The 24,284-nt window shown below is 43.1% G+C and overlaps 1 protein-coding gene across 1 annotated transcript in view; it reads right to left on the bottom strand.

The window, feature by feature from the left end:
- Positions 1-24,284, bottom strand: part of BCAP31 (B cell receptor associated protein 31) — a 360,261-nt gene that overhangs the window by 44,297 nt on the left and 291,680 nt on the right. Inside the window, exon 12 of the mRNA XM_044079292.1 lies at positions 19,480-19,534. Within this exon, the coding sequence (XP_043935227.1) occupies positions 19,480-19,534 (55 nt within the window). The remainder of the gene's footprint in view (positions 1-19,479; positions 19,535-24,284) is intronic.

Below are 24,284 nucleotides of genomic sequence, written 5' to 3'. Positions count from 1 at the left end.
TGATCAGGGCCTAGGCAAGGAATACAGTTAAGAATGAAAGTCCTTATGAGGTATTTGCTTTCCACAAGAACTGCAATTAACTTTTTCTGACATCGGTATGGAGCAAGAAAATAAAGTTTCCCCAATGGGGTAATTAGCTTTATTGAAGACTTTGGATCTGAAACTCGAACACGAAAATCTCAGGAGTCAGCCGACCAGCACTTGCGAACTGCTTCTGCTTTGGGCACCGCATGGCAAGAAAGACAATAAAATGGCATTAGCTGCTTCTTTTATACCCCTGACGACCTGACATCAGGGAATGGGCGACAGCAGCCGACGCAGGACCCAAGACTTTGGAATTCAAGCCAGCTGAGGGCAACCTGCCAGCAGGATTACCTAAATGTAATGACTGCAACAGTGAAACACGAAGAACATTCCTCTGCATCAGAATTCTCTCATAGGGAGATGAGGGCAAATCTTGGTACTCAGAAGAAACAGAAATTTCAGAATCCTGATCAGAAGAATCAGAACTTCAAATGCAACGGATGAGTTGCCGGTAACTGCTAAAAGAACAGCTCAGCCTGTACATAATTTTTTCAACAAACCATTTCAATTGCAACAACCGGAAAGGGTTATTGAGCAACGGACAGCATCTAGATCTGTCTCGAGGGGCAGATTAACAGTGAAAGGAGTAGGGATAATGGACAGTAAACGAAAACTTTCTACTTCCCCAAAACAAATGAAGATAGCCAGAAAGTGAAGGCAGGTATCCTGAATTTATCATCTTATAATATTGGAACTGGACATTATTCGGTACTATGCAAAGGTATGGGATTTATTCCTACAAGTTCTGAAGACATTGTAAATGTTTTAACAGATTTAAAAACGTTCGTGAGGAATTTATCTTTAGAACTTATTTTTGGTAATGAAGTAGTGAATGAAAGGGGCTGTAAAAGACATAGTACATTCATTCCAAATAGCATACCAATTTTAACAGCTTTTCATGACCTGTGTGAGTTGGAGCTTAGAAATGTATATGATGTGAAAATAAGGGGTGATAGTGTTTTTAACCTTACGTACACAGAATATTTAGCCCTTAAGCAGTTAAAACAGGAACCTAGTAAAATTATAAAACAAGCAGACAAAGGGGGCTCTGTGGTAATTATGGATAGAACTAAGTATATAGAATCGGTTCTATCTTTACTCAGAGATGAGGTAGCCTTTAGATTAATATCTAATTTTGAAGTAAAGAAGTATGTATCTTATGTTAATATGTGTATATATGATATCCAATTAGCAGGTGATATTACATTGGATTTATTTCATTTCCTTACTGTGACTAGCCCTATAATACCACAATTATATGGGATTCCCAAGGTGCATAAGAATAAGGAAAATCCACCTATGAGACCTATTGTTTCAGGAAAGGGATGTGTCATGGAGCCTATTTCTTTGTATCTGCAAAAACAATTGCAACCTTTGTTATCTGTTTGTACTACAGTCATTAAGGATACAACAGATTTTTTAACAAAATTAAACAAATGGCAAATTGATATGAAGGATGCACTTTGGGAAAATGGAGATATGCATATGGCTGTGCTAGACATAGCCTCATTGTTTACGGTAATTCCTACTGAATATGGGGTAGAATCGGTACGAGACTTCCTTACACAGTATTCAGGTTTTACGTCTAGACATTCTGATAACATTTGTATGTTGCTAGATGTAGTATTGCGAAACAATGTATTTATATTCAATGAGCAACATTATGTGCAATTAACAGGTGCGGCTATGGGTACTCCCGTAGCCAACACATATGCCAACATAGTCCTATATCAATGGGAAAGGACACATCTATATAATGATAGTGGCTTTATAAATAATAGTATCCAATTTTATCAAAGGTTTGTAGATGATTGCTTCCTTATATGGAAAGGTACTTATGTTGACTTGTTCGATTTTAATAGCTATATAAATAACACAACCCCTTTTTTGAACTTCAAGATGGAATGTTCACAAAATAATGTTAATTTTTTGGATATAAATTTGAAAATAAATGATAATAAATTTATCACCACTGTATATAAAAAGGAAGTTTCATCTCGGCGTTATTTGGAAGCATCAAGTATGCATGCTCCCCATGTATTTAAGGGCATAGTGAAGGCCCAACTCATAAGGGTCAGCAGACTTAATACGGAAGATGCCTTTTTGAAACAAATGGATGAAACATGTGGAGAGTTCATAGCTAGTGGATATTCACATAAGCTAGTAGATAGCATGAGAGAAATAGTTGAGGCCAACAGGTTGACAACCTATAAACCTATACTATCACCCGATTGTAGTAGCATTTCCAATGATTTAGAAAACAAGAGGGATGATGTTAAATTAAGATTCATTACATCATAACATCATATAATATGAAAACGCATATAGTTAGACGTGTTATAAATAAATATTGGAAAATACTTTTAGCACAAGATGATGTCAAAGCAGTGGTAGGGAGCATACCTTCATTTGCCTATAGGAATAAGAGATCATTGAAATCCCTATTATGCTACAAGGATTTTTCATGTGCCTCTACTAATCAACTTGAAGGAAGGACTAGAGGCACTATATGTTGCTATAACTGTAGTTGTTGCCCTGACAGTGCCAGCTCAAAATGATAACTTATTACATAATAGCATATTTAAACATCCTGTCACTAGCAAATGTTACAACTTTAATGGGTTAGCAACATGTGCTTCTTGTTATGTTGTCTATATAGCAACTTGTGTAGCATGTTCGTCTTTCTATGTTGGGATGACGACAAGAAGACTGAGGGATCGTATAGTTGAACACAAGTCCAATATAAGGAGACAATGTGAAACAAATGCTTTATACAAGCATTTAAAAGAACGTGGTAATGCACATACATTCAAGTTTAGGGTTATAGACATGTTGACTAAAACACTAAGAGGGGGTGATATGTGTAATCAACTTGAAGTGAAGGAATATGAGTGGATAGTACGGTCGTCAGCAGACACTGAACCTGGTCTAAATGCAGCGGTTTCATTAAAACCAATTTTGGTAAGGTTGCAGCATAATAGTTTGAAATGATTAGTTTTTGACAATCTGGCTTTTGTCATGAGATTTTTAAATATTTAATGTTGTTGTAGAAATTTTCTATGGTGATATATACATAATTGTTTATATATTTTATATATATTTTTAAACATTAAAAGCAAAGTTTGGATGTTGAGTAAGTGGATGTTGAGTGTTAAGATATTGTACATTTTAATTATTATAAATATATATATGTTAGAAGTTTGTATTTATCATTTTATTTAGTAAAAATGTTAGTAAATATGTATTAAATGTTGATGTAACTAGTCATATGACTTTGGCTGCAGGTCATGTGATGTGTGGTGGGTGTATTTAAAACTGAGTTTAATTGCACCTTAAATCATTGAAAAAGGGAGTTATCCCGAAAGCTTTGTGTTTGATAAAGGTGTTTTGCTTTTACTCAACTGTGTTCGTGTGTTTTGATCTTCAGTAAACTTGCCAGCAGTGATTTACATCAGGGAAGGGGCGACAGCAGCCGACGCAGGACCCAAGACTTTGGAATTCAAGCCAGCTGAGGGCAACCTGCCAGCAGGATTACCTAAATGTAATGACTGCAACAGTGAAACACGAAGAACATTCCACTGCATCAGAATCCTCTCATAGGGAGATGAGGGCAAATCTTGGTACTCAGAAGAAACAGAAATGTCAGAATCCTGATCAGAAGAATCAGAAGGAAAATCAGTTCTAGGTCTCAGAGGGGGAAGGCTGGCTTCCCCTAATTAAAGTAATAAGGTCTTCAGCCATTCTAATCATTTGTTTTTTAGGCATATGGGCCTGACCATGTGGTTTGGATGTCTGTTTTCTGGGCGTGGGTCGAGTTTTAGGCCTTGATGAAGAAGATGGCATCTGTTTGAAATGAAAGTCTGTAGGCCTGAATACACCCTCAGAAGCCGGTGCCTGCACAGCAGCTCCGGACCCATCCAAGGTAGAGACATTCGCAGGTTCCATAGTTGAAGCATCTCGTGACATACCGGACTCCAAATGGGTCTCAGTAGCGATTATCAGGGGGTGCGAAAGCGCCTGAGTACCGGCGAACTGGCGACTAGCTTAACGGAAGCATTGTCAGCAGTTTAAGCTATGCGGTCTATCTTTACATTTTTTCAGAATATCGGTAGTCTGATGGCTTACCAAAGCCATTTCTGGATAAACAGAGTACCAAAATAATATGCTGCAAAAATAAACAGATGACGAATAGTTTGGGGGTTGAATAAGGCCCAAAACATACAGTGAGGGACGTCGCGGTCTGGGCCTAAGCAAGGAATGCAGTACGAATGAAAATCTTTGAGGTATTTGCTTTCCACAGGTAAGACACTTGTTAACTTTTACTGACATTGGTTTAAGAGCAAGATCCCAATGGGGTACTTAGCTTTTAAGACTTTGGTTCTGAAACTCAAAAACAAAAATTTCAGGAGTCGGCCGACTGGCACTTGCCAAGTGCTTCTGCTTCAGGCACTGCGCGGCAAGAAAGACTGATGTAATAGTGTCGGCTGCATGTTTTATACCCCTGACTACCTGACGTCATGGAAGAAGGGACAGCATCCGATGCAGGAATCCAAGACTCTGGTATTCAGGCCGGCTGAGGGCTAACTGCAGGCAGACAACCCAAATGTAATGACTGCAACAGTGAAACACGAAGAACCTCCACCAACACCTCACAAATGAACACAACCTACCACTTCATCACTAGATCAACCTGCCAGCACCACTGTCATTTGCAGGCATATCCCAGGTAAATAAAATTACTTAGCTCCCTATACAACAAAGTGCAGACCTGTTCCTTGTAGCTCAACTCTTTCCTATGGCTTGAAACATTGTCCACACTAGCAGCCAAACTAATAGAAAAAAAACAAGCTCCGACTGCCTCTGAGGATATTCATGGTCAATGCCCTCACTTCTCTCACCCCTCAACCAGAGTTCACTGCATCAAACATGGCTTTGCCATCCTAGACCCAATCTATGGCAATACCTCCTGCTGTACTCAAAAATCTCCTCATACCCCATCTTCAGAAACCCGCTTAAAAAAAAAAAAAACTCCTACACATCATCCCCTCTCACTCAAACCTTTCACCGAAACCCCCACATATTACTCTCCAGGGTATCTCTCAATCTCTACCCACCTTACTAACTCCAAAAAAGTACAGTTTTGTACCTACCATAAATGTAGATGTCCGATAGACATGCAACTGCAGTCATAACATGTGGGTTGTCCTGCCTCAGGCAGCCCTCAGTCGGCCGGATTCCAAAGTCTGGGTCCGACGTCGGCTGATGTCGCATTTCTCTCCGACGTCAGAGCGGCTGGAGTACATAAGCATCAGCCGACGCCATTTTCTTCAGTGTTTCTTGCCCCAGATGCCAGGTGCCCTCAAAGGAAGGCTGTAATCAAATTGGAAGACAAAAACAGGATTCCAAACAAATAAATGAGCAATAAAACAAATACACCATAACAGATATCCCCAGCTAAGAATAACAGGGATAGGAGTGGACCCTAGGCATAGAGGGGTATGGAGGAGGAAAATCAGACTGCAGTTGCATGTCTATCGGACATCTACATTTATGGTAGGTACAAAACTGTACTATGTCCTTCAAGAATGCAACTGCAGTCATAACATGTGGGTAGAATACCATAGCTTAGCTGGGGGAGGAGGTATGCTCTAGGAAAGAGATGGTGTGGCAATCAAACCCTGCAGGACTGCCGAAGCAAAGCCTGCTCTGGATCTGGAATATAGAGGGAGATTGTAGTGTTTGGAGCATGTATGCACGGAGCTCCATGTAGCAGCTTCTAGAATGTCCTTGGTAGGCACCCCTCTTAAGAATGCTGTAGAGGTGGCTGTAGCTCTGGTGGAATGTGGTCTGACATTGGCTGGAACAGTCTTTCCATGAAAGGAATAACAGAATCTGATGCAATGTCCAATCCATTTAGAAATAGTCCGTTTTGAAATTGCTTTTCCTTGGGCTGCAGGGGCGTAAGCTACAAAAAGTTGTTCAGACTTCCTACTGGCCTTGGTTCTGTCCAGGTACTATCGAAGTTGTCTGTGAATGTCCAAGGCATGCAAAAGTCTTTCCTCCTTATTCTCAGGATTGGGGAAGAAAGCAGGCAGATGAATGGCTTGATTTAGAGAAACCCTAGATACCACCTTTGGCATAAAAGTAGGGTTTGTCCTTAATGAAACCCTGTCTCTGTGGAAAATAATAAAGGGTGGTATTGCCATTAGGGCCTGTAGCTCCGAAACCCTTCTTGCTGAGGTAATTGCCAACAGGAAAGCTGTCTTCCATGAGAGAAATTGCAAGTCAACTGAAGCTGCTGGCTCAAAAGGAGGTAGAGTCAGTTTTTCTAAGACAAAATTGAGGTCCCAGGCTGGCACTGGGGCCTTTCTTGGTGGTTTAATGTTCTTGATTCCCCTGAGGAATTGTCTTAGCAAGGGGTGAGAGAAAAAGTACAGTGTTGTACCTACCATAAATGTAGATGTCCGAGAGGTATGCATCTGCAGTCTTCACAAATGGGTTGTCCTGTCGTCAGGCAGCCCTTCGGTCGGCCGGATTCCAAAGTCTGGGTCTGGCTTCGGCTGGTGTCGCACTTCACCCGACGTCATTGCGGCAGTTTTCGGGTATAAAGGCATCAGCCGACGCCATTTTCCTCAGTGTTTCTTGCCCCAGATGCCAGGTGCCCTCTAGGAAGGCTAAATTTGGATAAAAGTCAAAATTTCCAAATAGTAGAGAGCAACCACACCAAATAAACATGCATGTACATATATACAAACAAATACACCATAATAGATCCCCCCCAAGCTAGCTTAAGATTGGTAAATACCCTAGGAGTACCTCAGAGGGGAAGGAGGGAGGGTAATCCTGACTGCAGATGCATACCTCTCGGACATCTACATTTATGGTAGGTACAAAACTGTACTATGTCCTTCAAGGATGCATCTGCAGTCTTCACAAATGGGTAGAATACCATAGCTAAACTAGGGGAGGAGGTAAGATAAAGGATTATGGTGTAGTTATGATCCCTTGCAAAACAGCAGTGGTGAAACCAGCACGGGATCTAGAGTATAGTGGTAAGTTATAATGCTTGGCAAATGTATGCACGGAGGTCCAAGTAGCAGCCTCTATAATGTCCTTGGTAGCCACTCCTCGTAAGAAAGCTGTGGTAGTGGCTGTAGCCCTTGTTGAGTGAGGTCTGATGTTCTCTGGAGTTTTCTTTCCATGATAGGAGTAACAGAATCTAATGCAATTTCCTATCCATTTGGAAATTGTCTGTTTAGAGACTGGTTTTCCTTCCTTCCCTGTTGCATATGCTACCAGAAGCTGGTCAGTCTTTCTATTGTTTTTTGTTCTGTCCAGATAGTAGCGCAATTGTCTATGTACATCCAAGGTATGTAGGAGCCTTTCTCCCCTGTTCTGTGGGTTGGGGAAGAATGTAGGAAGGTGGATAGCCTGATTTAGAGAAACTCTGGATACCACCTTAGGCATAAATGTAGGATTTGTTCTCATGGACACTCTGTCTTGGTGGAAGATCAGGAAGGGTTGCACTGCCATCAAGGCCTGTAGTTCAGAAACCCTTCTTGCTGAAGTTATTGCTAGCAGGAATGCAGTTTTCCAGGATAAGTATTGTAATTCTGCTGTTGCTGCTGGTTCGAAAGGAGGTAAGGTTAGTTTTTCTAGTACAAAATTCAAGTCCCATGCTGGCAATGGAGGTTTCCTGGGAGGTTTTACATTTTTGATTCCTCTCAAACTGTCTAAGCAGAGGATGCGAGAAGACAGGAGGATCCAAGTTGTATTCTGCTGAAATAGCTGATGCATGTATTTTGATGGAGGAATAGGACAGGCCTGTATGGTAGAGCTCTGCCAAGTACTCCAGGATGTTGGCTATGTTCACCAGTGTCACATCTTGCCTCTTTGTGGTACTCCAAATGAGGTTTCTTTTCCATTTTGCTGCATAATTTTTCCTTGTGGAAGGTCTACGAGCCTCCAGCATTATGTCTTTACCTAACAACAATTAACCAGAATTTATCCCAAAGGGTTAATGTGCCATGCAGTTAACTGCAGAGTCTTTAGACTGGGATGCAGAATGCTGTAGTTGTTCTGTGTCAGCAGTAAAGGAATCAGGGGCAGTGCCCAAATTATTCCCCTGGACATGCTCCTCAGGAGTGGGTACCAATGTTGCCTTGGCCAGTTTGGAGCTATCAGAATGATCCTCGGGCGTTCCTCTTTGATCTTCAGAAGCACCTTGTGCATCAAAGGGAGAGGTTGGAATGCATATGCCGTCAGGCTTTTCCAACTGAAAGAGAGTCCACCTTCCAAGCAAGTGGGTGGAAGGTCCTTGTGCAGAATTTCTTTAACTGGTGATTGGTTGGGGATGCAAACAAGACTATTTGTGGTAGCCCCCATTTTCTTGTGATGGTTTTGAAGATGTCCGGATGCAGCATCCATTCATGGGCATCTGTTGTAGTTCTGCTTAATATGTCTGCTAGAATGTTTTCCTTCCCTGGTACATAAATTGCCTGCAACTGAATGTTGTAGCTCAGAGCCACATCCCATAGGTACAGAGCCAGCCGGCATAGAGGATATGAGTGTGTTCCTCCTTGCTTGTTGTACCACATGACTGTGGTGTTGTCTGTCCTTATCAACTGGCCTTCTTGGAGAAGGGGTCTGAATGCCTGGATTGCCTGCCATCATTTCTTTGAGATTTATGTGCAGATGTAGCTGTTCTTGAGACCATTGGCCTTGAATGCACTTGTCCAGCATGTGAGCCCCCCAGCCGAGGTCTGAGGCATCTGTCGTGATGGTTTGACTCGGTTGACTTCTGCAGAAGGGCAATCCTTTGTTTGATTGGCATGCCTGAGCCCACCATAGGAAGTCCTGTTTCAGGCATGGAATCAATGGAATTTTGGTTTCTAGGCTGTGTTTGTGTTGGGACCACAAATTCTTTAGGTACCACTGTAGCTTTCTCATATGCAGCCTGGCATGAGGGACCAGAATTATGCAGGATGCCATGAAGCCTAGGGCTTGTAACACTTTTCTTGCAGTCAAATGAGTGTGTTTTGTTAATGCCAAGAAGTAGAGAGGAAGTTGTTCTTTCTTTTCTGCAGTCAGGAATGCCATTTGTTTTGACGTGTCCAGTTCTGCACCCAGAAAGGTTATTCTTTGGGATGGAATCAGCCTTGATTTTTCTGTATTGACTGTATATCCCAGAGCTTGTAGCAGGTGGATGACTCTTTGTAAGTCTTCTGCTAGTTTGTTCTTGCTGTCCGCTTGTATCAGGCAGTCGTCCAGGCAGGGGTAGATTTGAATCCCCTGAAGTCTGCAATGAGCTATAACTGATGCCAGGCATTTCGTGAACACTCTGGGCGCAGTAGATAAGCCAAATGGCAATGCTGAGAATTGATAATGCTCTGATCCTGCAAGAAATCTGAGGTATCTTCTGCAAATTGGTCTTATGGGGACGTGCAGGTATGCCTCCTTGAGATCTAGAGTTACCAGCCAAGACTCCTTGCCCAGCATGGGAAGAAGCTGCTGTAGGGTCAGCATTTTGAATTTGGGTACAATGATGAATGTGTTTAAGGCGGACAGATCTAGGATAGGCCTCCATTTGTTTTGTTTCCTTGGTACCAGGAAGAGCCTTGAGTAGAATCCTTTTCCCTGCTCCATAGGTGGTACCTTTTCCACGGCTCTCATTTTTAATAATTGAGATATTTGTTGTTGTAGAGCTTCTGCCCTTTGAGTTGGTGGAAGGTTTGGCATTCCTCTCTTTCCTGGTAGAGTATGGAAATGAAACCTGTAGCCTTGGTCTATAGTTTGCAAAATCCATTTTTCTCTTGTAATGCAGTGCCAGTTTTTTGAAAATAATGCTAGTTTTCCGCCCAAGGGTGCTTGCAGTTGTTCCCTGGTAGGCGGTGCCACCGTCCAGTCACTGAGATTGAGTTGTTGTAGAGGTGGTGGCTGTATCCGTGCCTCGTTGGTTGTTGCCATGCCATTGGCGACCCCTGTAGGAACCCCTGGACTGGTTTCTGCCTCTAGTACGCCTATTCCTGCCTCTTTGTGGCTTAGAGGATTCGGGAAAGGACCAGTTCTTGGAGGGCCAGTTCCTGCTAAACCTTGGGGGTTGAACTTGTAGAAAATCTTTTACTGTTTGAACAGATTTAGCTTTCTCTTCCATCTTTTTTAGTACATGTTGTGCAGGGGAACCAAATAAATTGACCTTGTCCATAGGTACATCCAAAAGCTTTGATTTGACATGGTCTGGTAATACCTGTTCTTTCAACCATGCATGCCTTCTAATAACTGTGCCAGTCATGGCTGATCTAAAGGAAGCCTCCAGTGCATCATAGCCACATTTTAAAGAATGGTTACTAACCTGCTGTATGTTATGTACCATTTCCTGAACATACTTTTTATCTAAAGGTTCTTCAGAGGATAGCTTTTTAGTCAACTGATCAAGCATAAACTCTTGGTATTGAATCATATGGAATTGGCAGTTCAAAGCTCTAGCTGACAAAGTAGCAGAGGTGTAAACCTTTTTGCCCCATCTCTCTAAGGACCTGGATTCCCTTTCAGAGGGGAGGGGGTTTTTAGAAGTAGCAGCTGCTACAGCTTTAGGGCCCTGGGATATAGTCTCTGGATCCGCAACAGGGGCCTTATAAAAATGATGATGAGTGTCCGGGACCCTATAGTACCTATCAGGCTTAACAGGAGCCGGAGGTAAAGAATCAGGAGCAGAGCATACATCATTAAATGCATCATCAACAACAGGAAGAACTGGGGGAATGGCTAAAGGTCTATGTTGTGGCAAATGCAGAAAGGTCCTAAGTCTCTTTCTGGAATCTGTGAAATCCTGGCCCTGCCACTGAAATTGTTCCCTCATAGCATGCAGGGTTTCCCCAAAGGAAAATTCCTCAGGTGGGGAGGCTGAAGGAATGGAGTCCTCAGCATCTGAATCTTCGTAGGGGGAGTAAGTAGCCTCAGCAGGGTCTGAATGCTCCGAGTCTACAGAAGAATCATCTGCGGATCCTGGCTCAGGGGGCTCTGCTCTAGGTCTCTTTTCTGGAGGAGGGAGAGAGGCCCTGTCAGGATGTGGCTGGGTTCCACGGATTAAGGACATGAGATCCTCAGCCAAAGAAAGCATGTGAGAGCTGGTGCTGGGCCTGTGAGAAGGAGGCCTGGCAGGCACAGATTTTGTTGATTTGGCTGCCTTGGCTCTGGCAAAGGCCTTAATAGACATAGCTGGAGGAGGCCTAGCAGCACCACGTGCAGGGGTAGTAACATCCAGGGGAATGGTGTCTGATAAATCCTGTGAAACCACAACAGACGGTTGGGTTTCGGAGGCCGTCTCTACCAGGCTGGAAGAGGCCTCGGTGGAAGGCATGTTATCGGCTGAAGAAAGAACCGCTTGCTCTGTTTCGGCCGAAACCGAGACACTCGTGGTTTGCTTAACCGCGGTTTCAGCCGAAACCGCGGACCGCGAGTGTCTGTCCTTTTCTTTGCGTTTTTTGGTAATTTGTGTAGTCTGAGGATCCGATGGCATAATGTAGGCAAAATCAGAGCCGAATATCTGTTCAGCAAAGTCCGACCGACATTTAAGCGTTCGTCGGTTAAAAGAACAGGCTAGACAAGCTGCTACGTCGTGGTCTGGGCCTAAACAATGAATGCAATAGGAGTGGAAATCTTTATGAGGTATTTGTTTCCCACAAGCTAAACAGTTATTAACTTTGTCTGACATCAGCTGAGGCAAGAAAGAGTCCCCAACGGGGTACTTAGCTTTATTGAAGTCTTCGAAATTGTATTCGGTAATAGTTCACTGGATCTGACCGAACGGCACTTGCGAACAGCTTCTGCTTCGGGCACCACGCGGCAAGAAAGACTGAGGAAAATGGCGTCGGCTGATGCCTTTATACCCGAAAACTGCCGCAATGACGTCGGGTGAAGTGCGACACCAGCCGAAGCCAGACCCAGACTTTGGAATCTGGCCGACCGAAGGGCTGCCTGACGACAGGACAACCCATTTGTGAAGACTGCAGATGCATCCTTGAAGGACATCAGGAGGATCAGTGTTGTATCTAGCTGAAATAGCAGATGCATGTATCTTTATGGAAGAATATGAGAGGCCGTTCTTTAACATATCTGCCAAATATTCCAAGATGAGTGGGATGTTCAACAATGATGCATCATGTCCCTTGCCGGTATTCCAATTGCTGACTCTCTTCCACTTTGCTAAGTAAACCTTTCTGGTGGATGGTCTTCGAGCCTCTGTTAGTATCCGCTGAACTTCCTTGGAGAGAGATAAGCTGAAGTTATTTATGGGATCTCCCAGGCTAACTGCAGTGTCTGAAGATTTGGATGCAGTGTTTCGAAATTGTGTTGAGTCAAAAGTAGAGGCCACTGAGGGAGGGCCCGCCTCCTGGTGTGACATATGCTCCGTAGTAGTGGGTACCAGTGTTGTCTTGGCCAGTCCGGAGCTATTATGATTCCCTTGGGCTTCTCTGCTTTGATCTTTAGTAATACTGAGGTCATCAGTGGCAGAGGTGGGAATGCATAGATTGCTAGGGAGTTCCAGTTGAATGAGAGGGCATCTATTTTCCAAGCTTTTGGATGGTATGTCCTTGTGCAAAATTTTGGTAGAAGATGGTTGAGGTGAGAGGCAAATAGGTCCACTTCTGGCTTGCCCCATGTCGAAGTGAGTTGTCTGAAGGCCTTCGGATGTAAACTCCACTCGTGTGGATCTGTGAAATTCCTGCTTAGGCTGTCCGCCAACACATTGTCTTTTCCTGGAACAAACTGGGATTGTAACTGGATGTTTAGGCTCAGTGATTTCTCCCAAAGCTGCATTGTCAGTCTGCAAAGGGGATAAGAGTGGGTGCCCCCCTGCTTGTTTATGTACCACATTACAGTGGTGTTGTCTGTCTGTGCCATTAAATGGCCTTGCTGGAGTTGGTGTTGAAAAGCCTCGATGGCATGCATTACTGCCAGCATTTCCTTTTGGTTTATATGCAGATGTGTTTCCTTTGGAGACCATTGTCCTTGTATATACCTGCCTTCCATGTGCGCCCCCCATCCAAGGTCTGAGGCGTCTGTAGTCCTGGTCTGTGCTATCTGTGGTTTTTTGAATGACAATACCTGTGTTTTCCTGGCTCAACGAGGCCCACCATAGGAATTCCTTTTGTAGGCATGGAATGAGTGGTATGATTGTCTCCCAAGTTGTTGCTGTGTTGAGACCAAATGCTTTTTAGGTACCATTGTAGCTTTCTCATGTGTAATTTTGCTAGTAGAACCAGTAGAATGCAGGATGCCATGTAACCCAGGGCCTGTAGGAATCTCCTTGCAGTCATCTGGGTGAGTTTTGCTAAACCTTTGAAGTAATGAGTTAACTTCTCTTGCTTGTCTTCTGTCAGGTAAGCCATCTGAGAGGCTTTGTCTAGTTTGGCTCCTAAGAAGATTATTTGCTGGGATGGCTGCAGTCTTGACTTTTGGAAGTTGACTGTGTATCCCAGAGCTTGAAGTAATCGTATGACATAATCCAGGTTTTTTGTCAACATCAATTTGTCGTCCGCTTGAATGAGGCAGTCGTCCAGGTACGGGTAAATTTGTATTCCCTGGAGCCTGCAATGAGCAATCACTGAAGCCAGGCATTTTGCAAATACTCTGGGCGCAGTAGATAAGCCAAATGGCAATGCTGAGAATTGATAATACTCTGGCCCTGCAAGAAATCTGAGGTATCTTCTGCAGCTGTGTCTGATAGGGACATGCAGGTATGCCTCCTTGAGGTCCAGAGTAATCAGCCACGACTCCTTGCCCAGCATGGAAAGGAGTTGCTGTAGAGTCAGCATTTTGAACTTTGGTACTATGAGAAAGGTGTTTAATGCGGACAAGTCCAGTATTGGTCTCCATTGAGATTCTTTTCTTGGAACAAGGAACAGTCTTGAGCAAAACCCCTGGTCTTGTTCTTGTTGTGGCACTCTTTCTATTGCTTTCATCTGAGTCAGCAGAGTGATTTGCTTGATAGCCTCTGCTCTCTGATTTTGTGGTAGGTTTGGCATGCCTTGTTTTCTTGGTAAGGTATGAAAATGAAACCTGTACCCTCAGTCTATAATGTCCAAAATCCATTTGTCCTTTGTCAGTCTGTGCCAGTTTTTTGCAAACAGAGATAATTTCCCGCCCAAGGGAGCTTCTAGTTGTTCCCTGGTAGGCGGTAGTGGAGGAAAGTCATTGAGTTTGTGGTTGTTGGGCAGGTGAAACCCCTGCATCACTTCTTTGGTTTCCTGGCTGCCATTGTCGTCCCTTGTAAGGGCCTCTGTATTGGCCTCTTCCTCGGACACGTCTGTTCTTACCCCTTTGAAACTTTTCTGGATTAGGAAAGGACCAGTTTTTTGAAGGCCAATTCCTACTGAACCTGGGGGGTTGAACCTGGAGGAAATCTTTCACAGTCTGAACTGATTTTGCTTTTTCTTCGATGGTCTTTAACACATCCTTAGCATTTGCACCAAAAAGTTTGTTCTTTTCCAAAGGTGCATCCAGAAGCTTTGCTTTTACATGATCTGGTAGAGGTTGATCTTTTAACCAAGCATGTCTACGAATCACTGCCCCTCTGTCATAGCTGCCCTACATGAAGCTTCCAGTGCATCATATCCACACTGCAGGAAGTGATTGCTTACTTGCTGAGTGTTATGTACAGCTTCCTGCAAAGTCTTCCTGTCTAAAGGATCAGGAGAAGCTAATGTTTTTTGTAAATCTTCTAAGAGATAATCCTGATATTGTAACATATGAAAAAGGCAATTTAAAGCTCTCATAGATAAGGCAGTGGATGTGTAAACCTTTTTGCCCCATCTCTCTAATGACCTCGCTTCCCTGTTGGAGGGCAAAGGATTTTTTGAGGTGGATGCTGAAACTCCTTTAGGCCCCTGTGAAATAGTTTCCAAATCAGCAGTATGGGCCTTGAATAAATGGGAATGAGTTTCTGGGACCCTGTAATACCAGTCTGGTTTGGCTGGAGCAGGAGGAAGAGAATCAGGGGTAGCACTAGAGTCAGAATACAAATCATCCAGAACATCAAGTACAGGAGGAATAGCTAAGGGCCTGTGCTGAGGCTTCTTAAGGAAAGTCCTAAGGCGTTTCCTAGAATCAGAATATTCCTGTCCTTGCCACTTGAAATGTTCCCTCATGGTGTGCAGAACTTCCCCAAAAGAAATATCCTCAGGAGGGGAGGCCGAAGGGATGGAATCTTCTGCATCCGAGTCCTCATAGGTCTGGAACAGCTCTTCCTGGCTATCAGAGTGGACAGAGCCCTCAGAGTCTTCATCTGAAGGAGTAGGGTCAGAGGGTTCAACCCGGGGCCTTTTATCAGGAGGAGGCTGGGATGCTCTCTCAGGATGGGCCTGTGAACCTCTAATCATGGAAATTAAATCAGCAGCCATGGACATAATTTGTGTCTCCAGAGTCGGCTGAGGTAAGGATTTAGAAGTAATATGCTTTGTTTTGCTGGCTGCCTTAGCCCTAGTGTAGGCCTTAATAGACATGGTCATAGGAGGCCTGTCAGCTCCACGTGCAGGAGTGACCTTGTCTACCGCAATGGTCTCGGGCATTTCCTCGGTTTCGGTATCCGGAGGAAAATCTATAACTGGCGTCGGAGTAATGTCTGGAATCGGAATCGGCGGTAATGCGGTGTCTTCGGTTCGGAGCGGTGGAGAGACCGTCTCAGAGGGAACCGGAGCACTCGCGCTAGGTTTTGGCGTGGAGTCGGTGGTAGACCCGGGCCGAGGATGTTGGTCCTGGTCTTTTCGCTTTTTGGGAGTTTGCGATGTCGGAAGATCCGACGGCATGGTGTAAGCAAATTTATCGCCGAAAAAATCTTCAGCGAACTCCACCCGGCGCCTGAGTGCGCTTGTTGAAGCGAGCACAGGCTACACAGGCAGAGACGTCGTGGTCTGGGCCCAGGCAAGGGAGGCAGTAAGAGTGGAAATCCTTATGAGGTATTTGTTTACCACAAAAAAGACAATTGTTAACTTTTTCAGTAATTTCTGACATCGGCTGAGGCAAGAAAAGGTCCCCAACGGGGTACTTAGCTTTTTTGATGACTTCGGTATCGTAGAATACAGGAGCTGACCGACTGGCACTTGCCAACTGCTTCTGCTTCGGGCACCGCGCGGCAAGAAAGACTGGAGAAAATGGCGTCGGCTGATGCTTATGTACTCCAGCCGCTCTGACGTCGGAGACTAATGCGACATCAGCCGACGTCTGACCCAGACTTTGGAATCCGGCCGACCGAGGGCTGCCTGAGTCCAGGACAACCCACATGTTATGACTGCAGTTGCATTCTTGAAGGACATCTAAACTTTATTGCACTGACCATGCATTCTCCATCCTAGCACCTAACTATGGGAACTCCATTTCTCTTTCAATCCAAGACATCCAAAAGCACTCGAGCTTCAGACAATCGCTCAAGAACATCTCTTCACCCAAAGCTGCAGCTGCACTCACTCAGGTTACATTACATGAACTCTCCAGCTGTTTCACACCCCTTTATCCCCCCATTTCATCCTTCCTTACATCATCTAGTCATCCCCATATTTACTGCCCCTCATTCATCCTACTTCCCTCTTTGCATTTCTCCCTTCCTCTCCTTTCTACTCCTCTTACCTCTGCATGCCTCTCTCACCTTTTCTCTTTCTCCCATAATATCTTTTCCTGCAACTACTCACTTGCCTATTCTAATGTTTTCATCTCTCTCCATACAATGATATGCTGTTATCCCTGTATCATAAGCCATCTCAGTTAATTTCTTATACATACAACGGCTGCAAGCAAGCTACTTCTCAAAATAAGTGTAGCACATTCTTGCATCTGTAAATATGTTTTGTTCATTTCTTGTGTAATTCTATTTACCTGGGATATGCCTACAAATGGTCCACTGAGATAAGAGCACTTCCCTGGTACACAAATAACTAAAAAAAAAAAAAGGAATTTTGATGCTGCCTGTAGCCAAAGGATACACAGCACCTTATTACAAACATATCATTCTAACTTAAACTGATTTTCTCTGTTACTTGTTGTAATATATTTTCTCTAGGTCGTTTGCAATAAATTCACCGTGATTTAATCACCCAGGCTGTCTAAGAAAATGGTCACTTATGACCAATACACAAACCAGGTAAACCAAGACGAGATAAAAATAATCACCTCAAATTTCTTTCTAGCACTTCCTTCATTTACACTGACTTTTCAGGCAACCTGCTTTTTAACAACCTGCCTGTTAGCAAGTTAACTGATGGCATATCAATATACTTCTCAACTGCCCAGATGTTTACAGAATTTTGCATTTTCGGTCTGTTCCTCATAAAATTGGTGGTTTTCTAGCAAGCCACTCAGGACTGAAGTCACTAAATAATGAAAGACATCCAAGTTTCAGACTTCATAATCCTTCCAAAAATGCAGGCCACCATAAAACCTGTTAGTCTAGCTATTCCAGTAATATCTGAAGCTTATTTACACTCCATCTGTATTTTCGAGTCTTCGTCCCCCTGTTATTTTTGGATTTGCCCAGATTTACTGCTGTAAGAGGTTGGGAGATTTCATAGCTTCTACAGTATCCAAACCAAAGGGTAAAAAGGACAAACCATTCAGTAAACCTGCAAGAAAAACCCAGCCAAGCTAGAGTTTTCACTGTGTAATACTTTAAACCTCCTGTAATGGAGGATCATGTGATATATGCAAATTACCCCTTAAGGACAGCAAGCGTTTCAACTACATGGCTTCTGAATGTCCATGACTTTTTTACTTTTTAGTCTGCAAGACTGCATACTTTTTAGTATTCAAGGCTACACGCAAGCCAATAAAGCCAAACACAAGCTGTGGACATGTTTCACCCTTTTTACTGACCTCATCATCACAACATAAGTGGATAGCTTGGCTATACTTCAGAAACACAGGGAAGTTTAAGGCATTACAAAGTGAAAACTGTAGCTCGCTGTTATTTATTTTTTTTGTGATTTTTACTGAATGGTTGGGTCTCATTTTTACCTTTTGGTTTGAAAGTTAGTTGGGACATTCTGCAGACACCTTAAAAAACTTATGGACGTAAGTTGGGTTTTACAGACCCTGTATATAACCATGAAGACATAAAAAGCAAAAAAATAAAAATTCAGACATTCAGTATTACATAGTGAAAACTCTCACACAACTGCTACAGTATCAGATACGTGCAATGCAGGAGTTTATCCACTAGATGGCAGTAATAACATGTGTTTAAAAAAAGCAGCAAGGCTGCATTAATTCAACTTACAGTGCAGGTGGAGCTTCAGTATTCTGTTGTACACTGGCAGAAACTAGCTTGCCTAGGTTATTTTACTTGTAAAGGAGTGAGGTGCCTACTACTCAATGTTCAGAGTGTGAATCCATCTATACTGGACAGACAAGGACATAAAATTGTATGGACCTTTATGTAATATGAAAATCAAAAATGAGAACAATGCACTTTACAGGCATCACTAAGTATTTGTTAGGTGCAAAATGTTTCCGTTTTATATATTAGATTCTGTTGATTTGGTCCTCTGGAATGGAGATGTACAAATTCTTAACTTTATAAAGAAATGAGATGGCAAATACCAGGATTAACGATGTCATCAACTTTAAACATCTGCTCATGTCTAACCCACTTAAGCATTAAATTTTATTGGCTGTTTTCCAATTGTGATTTGATTTGAAGAACTTAAATGTGCACTAGCATTGTATGAATTGCTTTCATGAAGCTGTGTGTTAATGAGAGGATGAAAGTGCAGAGTCGTTTAATAAAGAATTCCCACTGACTGGCACCTGTGAATTTTTTTAAATTTTGAATACATATTCTGTCAGCTCTGCCTGACTGCTGTCTCCCGCCTGGACTCGAGGCAACAGTGACACTGCTTGAGTTAACCATTGTTGCACTCATTTAATATACATTTGTATCAGCTCTGACTGCTGCCCATGCCCGGACTCAGCAAAGAAACTCTGAATCAGAGTTCACTGGAACTCAGAGCAACATATTCCGTCAGGTCTGCATGACAGGGACAGCTGTCCCCACCCCCAAGCTATGCAAGACAACTCTGGGCCTGTTTGCATTCACTAGTAATGGACATACAGTTTCTTAGAAAATATGCACTGCACAATTAGAACATTATGCTTACTGCTGCACTGGAACAGCGCTTACCCGATTACTGCAATATCCTCAGAATGAGCCCAACTATTCTCCTCAGGGTCGCTCCCTTTTACTTGCACCTTGTTACAGAACTACTTGTCACACATTGGCATTTTAAAACTCTCAGTTCTGAAGAGAGTGCACTGCAAACTATTACTGTCAACGGTACCTGCATCATTCTGCTTCACTCCGTACATATGAAGTCATGCAGTAACTTGCATTTAATTCACTTAACTAGCTTTTATGTAGACTGGCTAAATTATAACAGATCTGCACATGCATAGACTTAATTCTCTCAGACACAGGAGTCACTACTTGCTTCTCTCTCTTCCTTGCACCAAATCCCCACCCACATTCAAACATGCCCCTATTATCCCCTTTTCCAAAACCTAATAGCTAACCTCTGTCATCCTCCCTCAAAAATCTTTGAAAAACTAGTTTACAAGCAACCAAATTAATAGTTATGGACTAATCTGTGACACGGTGCAACAGCAAGCACCAGTGGAATAAAACAATGCCAGGAGTTATAAAAAAAATGTTTATTCGCTCAAAATTAAAAACGTTTATCCGCTCAAAATTAAAGGTTATAAAAAAACATTTATTCGCTCATAAAATCTGTAATCTGTGGCAAGGACAATTTTCATAATATATTTTAATACTGTAACGGTTTTGCACACTTACCAAACTCATTTATAAAGCCGTGAATTACAGAATACTAACTGCACTTATTTTCAAAGGCGTAACTACAGCCCACTGAGACAATGAACCATCACCCACTACTAAATAAATTAGACTCAAGTTTAGTAAAAACAAATTCATGTCTACAATTTTTATCTGACAGAACTTTCACTTCCTCCCTAATTCTCACCTCTGACATTAAATGCTATGTATATTTAAAGTTAACACCTGATCGCACTGGTGATCTGTGTTCATGTCAAAAGGTGGATGGTTTGCTTACCATTATTAGTAAATCTAGACTTACTGACGATTGCACTTGTGCAGTTAGCACTGCTTGGGAAACTGCAGTTACATGTATTAATGACTGGAAATATAAAAAATGTTAGTCAAACAGCAAATAGAACACATTTAGGAAAGGCTGAGTCTATTGCCTGTAAAGATCACTCAACTCCTATGAAGCAAGACAATGGCCCGACAACTTTGGAACACTGGATACAATTACTCAGCAATCTGACGATTCGGGGCATTTAGAAGGAAATAAAAAAAAAAAAGTTAAGTTCATACCAAACAAGGAAGAAAAAACTGGAAAAAGTCTGTAAAGTATAGAAAGCACATACTAAAAACAGCACTACTTTATTATGTAATATAGACTACAGGGAATAACATTTTTTTCTATCAGAAAACCTTCCAACTACAGAAAAAGGCAGCATTTTTTCAAAAGAGAAAGTAGAAGAGGCAATGGGCAAGGTAAAAGGAATAAAGGAACGTGGAAGGACTGAACATTACTGTAAGAAAAAGACGAGACACAAATACTGACACTCAAGCTGTGATGTACAAAGCCAGCTAAATGACAACTGTATGCTTGCAAATGTAATAAGTAATGAAAACAGTGGGATTAGTAATGAAAACAGTGGGATTAGTAATGAAGACAGTGGGATTAGTAATGAAAACAGTGGGATTAGTAATGAAAACAGTGGGATTAATACGACTAATGGTGACAAAGATAATTTCTTTGTAAAAACTGACAGAAGAATTAGAAGTTGAAGATTCTTCAGACATGGTCAGAAAAGATATTTTTGTAACTGGAACCATGACAGGAAAGTACAGTTGTGTACACTTACTATAAATGTTGATGTTTGAGTATTCACTGTTGCAGTCATCACATTTAGGTTATCTGCCTGCAGGTAGCCCTCAGCCGGCCTGAATACTAGAGTCTCTTCGGATTTCTGCGTCGGATGCTGTTGCTTCTTCCATGACGTCAGGTCATCAGTGGTATAAAACATGCAGCCATAGCCATTACATCAGTTTTTCTTGCCCCAGATGTCAGGTGTCCCCACAATAGGAAGCAATTATATGTTATGGTACACCATCAAAAAGCAAATACACAAAATATATCTATACCAAAAAAGAAGGAAAGGTAGAGCCAAGAGAAATCAGGGGACTGGAGGGAGGGTACAACAGGAAACTGTGCATACACTCTAACATCTACATTTATGTGTACACAACTGTACTATGTTCTTCGTGTTTCACTGTTGCAGTCATCACATTTGGGTTGATTCCCAAAGCTAAGGAAGGGAGGAGGTAGTTAAAGAGCATTAGGGGCAGCTATTAAGCCCTGCAAGACTGCTGTGGCGAGTCCAGCTCTGGATTTAGAAAAGATAGGCAGGTGGTAATGCTTGGTGAAGGTATGTACAAAGCTCCAGGTGGGTAGGCCCTTGTGGAGCATTTCTGTTAAGTACTCTAGAATATGGGGGAAAGCTAGGCACCGTTGTGGCTATCCCCTGAGCCAGGCTCCAGGAACAGTATCTTTTCCACTTTTCAGCATAGGATTTTCTGGTAGTAGGCCTCCTTGCCTCCAGAATGACATCCCGCACCTGCTTACCGAGGGATGCTTGAGGAGAGCTCATGGAATAAGCCAGGCTGCAAGGTTCAGGGTTTGAAGCAGAGGGTGCAGAATCTGGTCTGCCTGCTGGGACAGCAGGGAAGGGAGCTGAGGCAGGTGCCATGGTTGTAACAGTGTCAGACGGTGCAAGAGGGGGTACCAGTGCTCGCGTGGCCAGTCTGGTGCAATCAGTATTGTTCTTGGCTTGTCCTGTTTGACCTTTAGTAGAATCTTCGAGAGGAGAGGCAGAGGGGGAAGGCATAAACTGAGAGGCTTTCCCAGGTAAAGGACAGGGCCATCCACTTTCCAAGCTTGACTGTGGGGAGTTCTGGTGCAGAATTTGTTCAATTGGTAGTTCTGAGGGGAGGCAAACTGGTCTACTTCTGGGGTTCCCCATTTGTTCCTCAAGAGGTTGAATATTTTGGGATCTAGTTTCCATTTGTGTGGGTCCATGACATTTCTGCTGAAGTCTGCCAGTGAATTTAGTTTGCCTGGCAGGAACTGGGCTTGTAGGTGCACTTGGTAGCTCAAGGCTGTGCTTCACAGAGCCATGGCTAGTCTGCAGAGAGGGTAGAAGTGGGTTCCCCCTGCTTATGTACCACATAATTCTGGTGTTGTCCGTCTTTACCAATAGTTGTCCTGGAAGAATAAGGTCTTTGAAGGCTTTCAGAGCATTCTGTACAGCTAATTTCTTTTTGACTGATATGCAACTGTATGTCTCTGGTTCCATTTGCCATGAATGCACTGACCTGCCATGTGAGCCCCCCATGCATAGTCCGATGTGTCTGTTAGGGTTTGGATGGTAGGGGGTAGAGTGAAAGGGAGTCCCTTGTTGTGGTAGCAGGCCTCTGCACACCAAAGGTACTCTGTCCTTAGACAAGAAATGATAGGAATCATTGTTTCCAGGTCCTGAGAATGGTGACACCATAAACTTTTTAGATACCATTGGAGTTTCCTCATATGCAGTCTTGTTTATGGAATTAGCAGAATGCAAGAGGGCATGAACCCCAGAGCTTGCAGTATTTTCCTTGCAGATAGCTGGGTTTTTGTGGCCAATAGTTTGAAGTAGGTTGTCAAAGGAACTTGTTTCTCCGGAGTGAGGAATGCCATCTGGGAAGTTGTGTTCAAGCTTGCTCCCGGGATACAATCTGTTGGCAGGTTACTAGGTGAGATTTCTTTTCATTGATGGTGTTCCCCAGTGAGATTAGAAGTTTCTTTACAAATGCCAGGTGTTGTAATAGCAAGTCCTGGCTTTCTGCCTGAATCAGACAACCGTCCCGATATGGGTAAATGTGAACACTTCTCTGCCTGAAGAATGCAATGGCTGGAGCTAGACACTTTGTGAACACCCTGGGCACAGTAGATAAACCAAAGGGAAATACAGAGAACTGAAAGTGCATGGAGCCCGCCCTGAACCATAGGTATTGTCGGCAGGATTCCCTTATTGGGATGTGCAGGTAAAGCTTCATTTACGTCTAGGGCTGCCAGCCAGGCATCTTTGGCTAGCATAGGAAGAACTGTTGAAGAGTTAGCATTTTGAATTTTGGAACCACCAGAAAGGTGTTGAGAATAGAGAGGTCCAGGATAGGACGGTAGGAGTTTACTTTTCTGGGTACCAGAAAAAAAAAGTCTTGAATAAAAACCTTGTCCCCTTAAATCTGCTGGGACCGATTGAATAGCCCTGATACTGAGGAGAGAGAATATGCTGTTGGGCCTCCGTCCACTGATTTCGGGGGAGGTCTGGCCAACCATTTGGGGTTGTTAGTGTGTGGAAGTAGAATCTGTATCCTCAGGAAAAAAAGTTATGTACTCACCATAACATCCCATCTGAGTAGTTGTACTTCATTTTCTGCAACCTGTGGGTATTTGGATCCATATCGGATCCGAGCCAGCAACATTTTTCAAGCGTCTGCCCCAAGCTCCTCCCCCTTACCCATAATCCCTCACATCTCCTACCTTCCCTCAGATCGAGTTTGCCACTATTCAAACTATTAGCAACTCAATAACAGCACTAACCTAGAACAGGTTCAGGGAAAGGAGGGCGGACGGTTGCAGAAAATGAAATATAACTACTCAGATGGAACGTTACGGTGAGTACATAACTTCTTTATCTGAAGTAGTTAACTTCCTTTATCTGCAACCTGTGGGACAGAGTCCCCAGCTACCAAAACTCCTGGGAGGGTCTCATGGAAGGATATTCCTGAGCACTGCAGAGCCAAAGGATGCTCTCCTTCTAGAGAGAAAATCCAACTTATGAGAAATAAATGTACGTGACCTTGCCCGGGTTATGCTGCACAGATATCATCCAGAGAAACCCTAGACCAAAAAGCAACAGAAGTTGCCACAGATCTGGTAGAATGAGCTTTAATAGGACCAGGTGGTGACAGAACTTTAGCCCTATAGACTTGCAGTATACATTGTGTAATCCATCTAGCCAAGACCTTGGAAATGGCCTTGCCCAAAAAAGGTCTGGAAAAGAACACG

Source organism: Protopterus annectens, chromosome 8.part0 (assembly GCF_019279795.1).
Source record: "Protopterus annectens isolate FY-2018-M chromosome 8.part0, PAN1.0, whole genome shotgun sequence".
Classification (NCBI taxonomy): domain Eukaryota; kingdom Metazoa; phylum Chordata; order Ceratodontiformes; family Protopteridae; genus Protopterus; species Protopterus annectens.
This window is presented reverse-complemented; position numbering and strand designations above follow the sequence as displayed.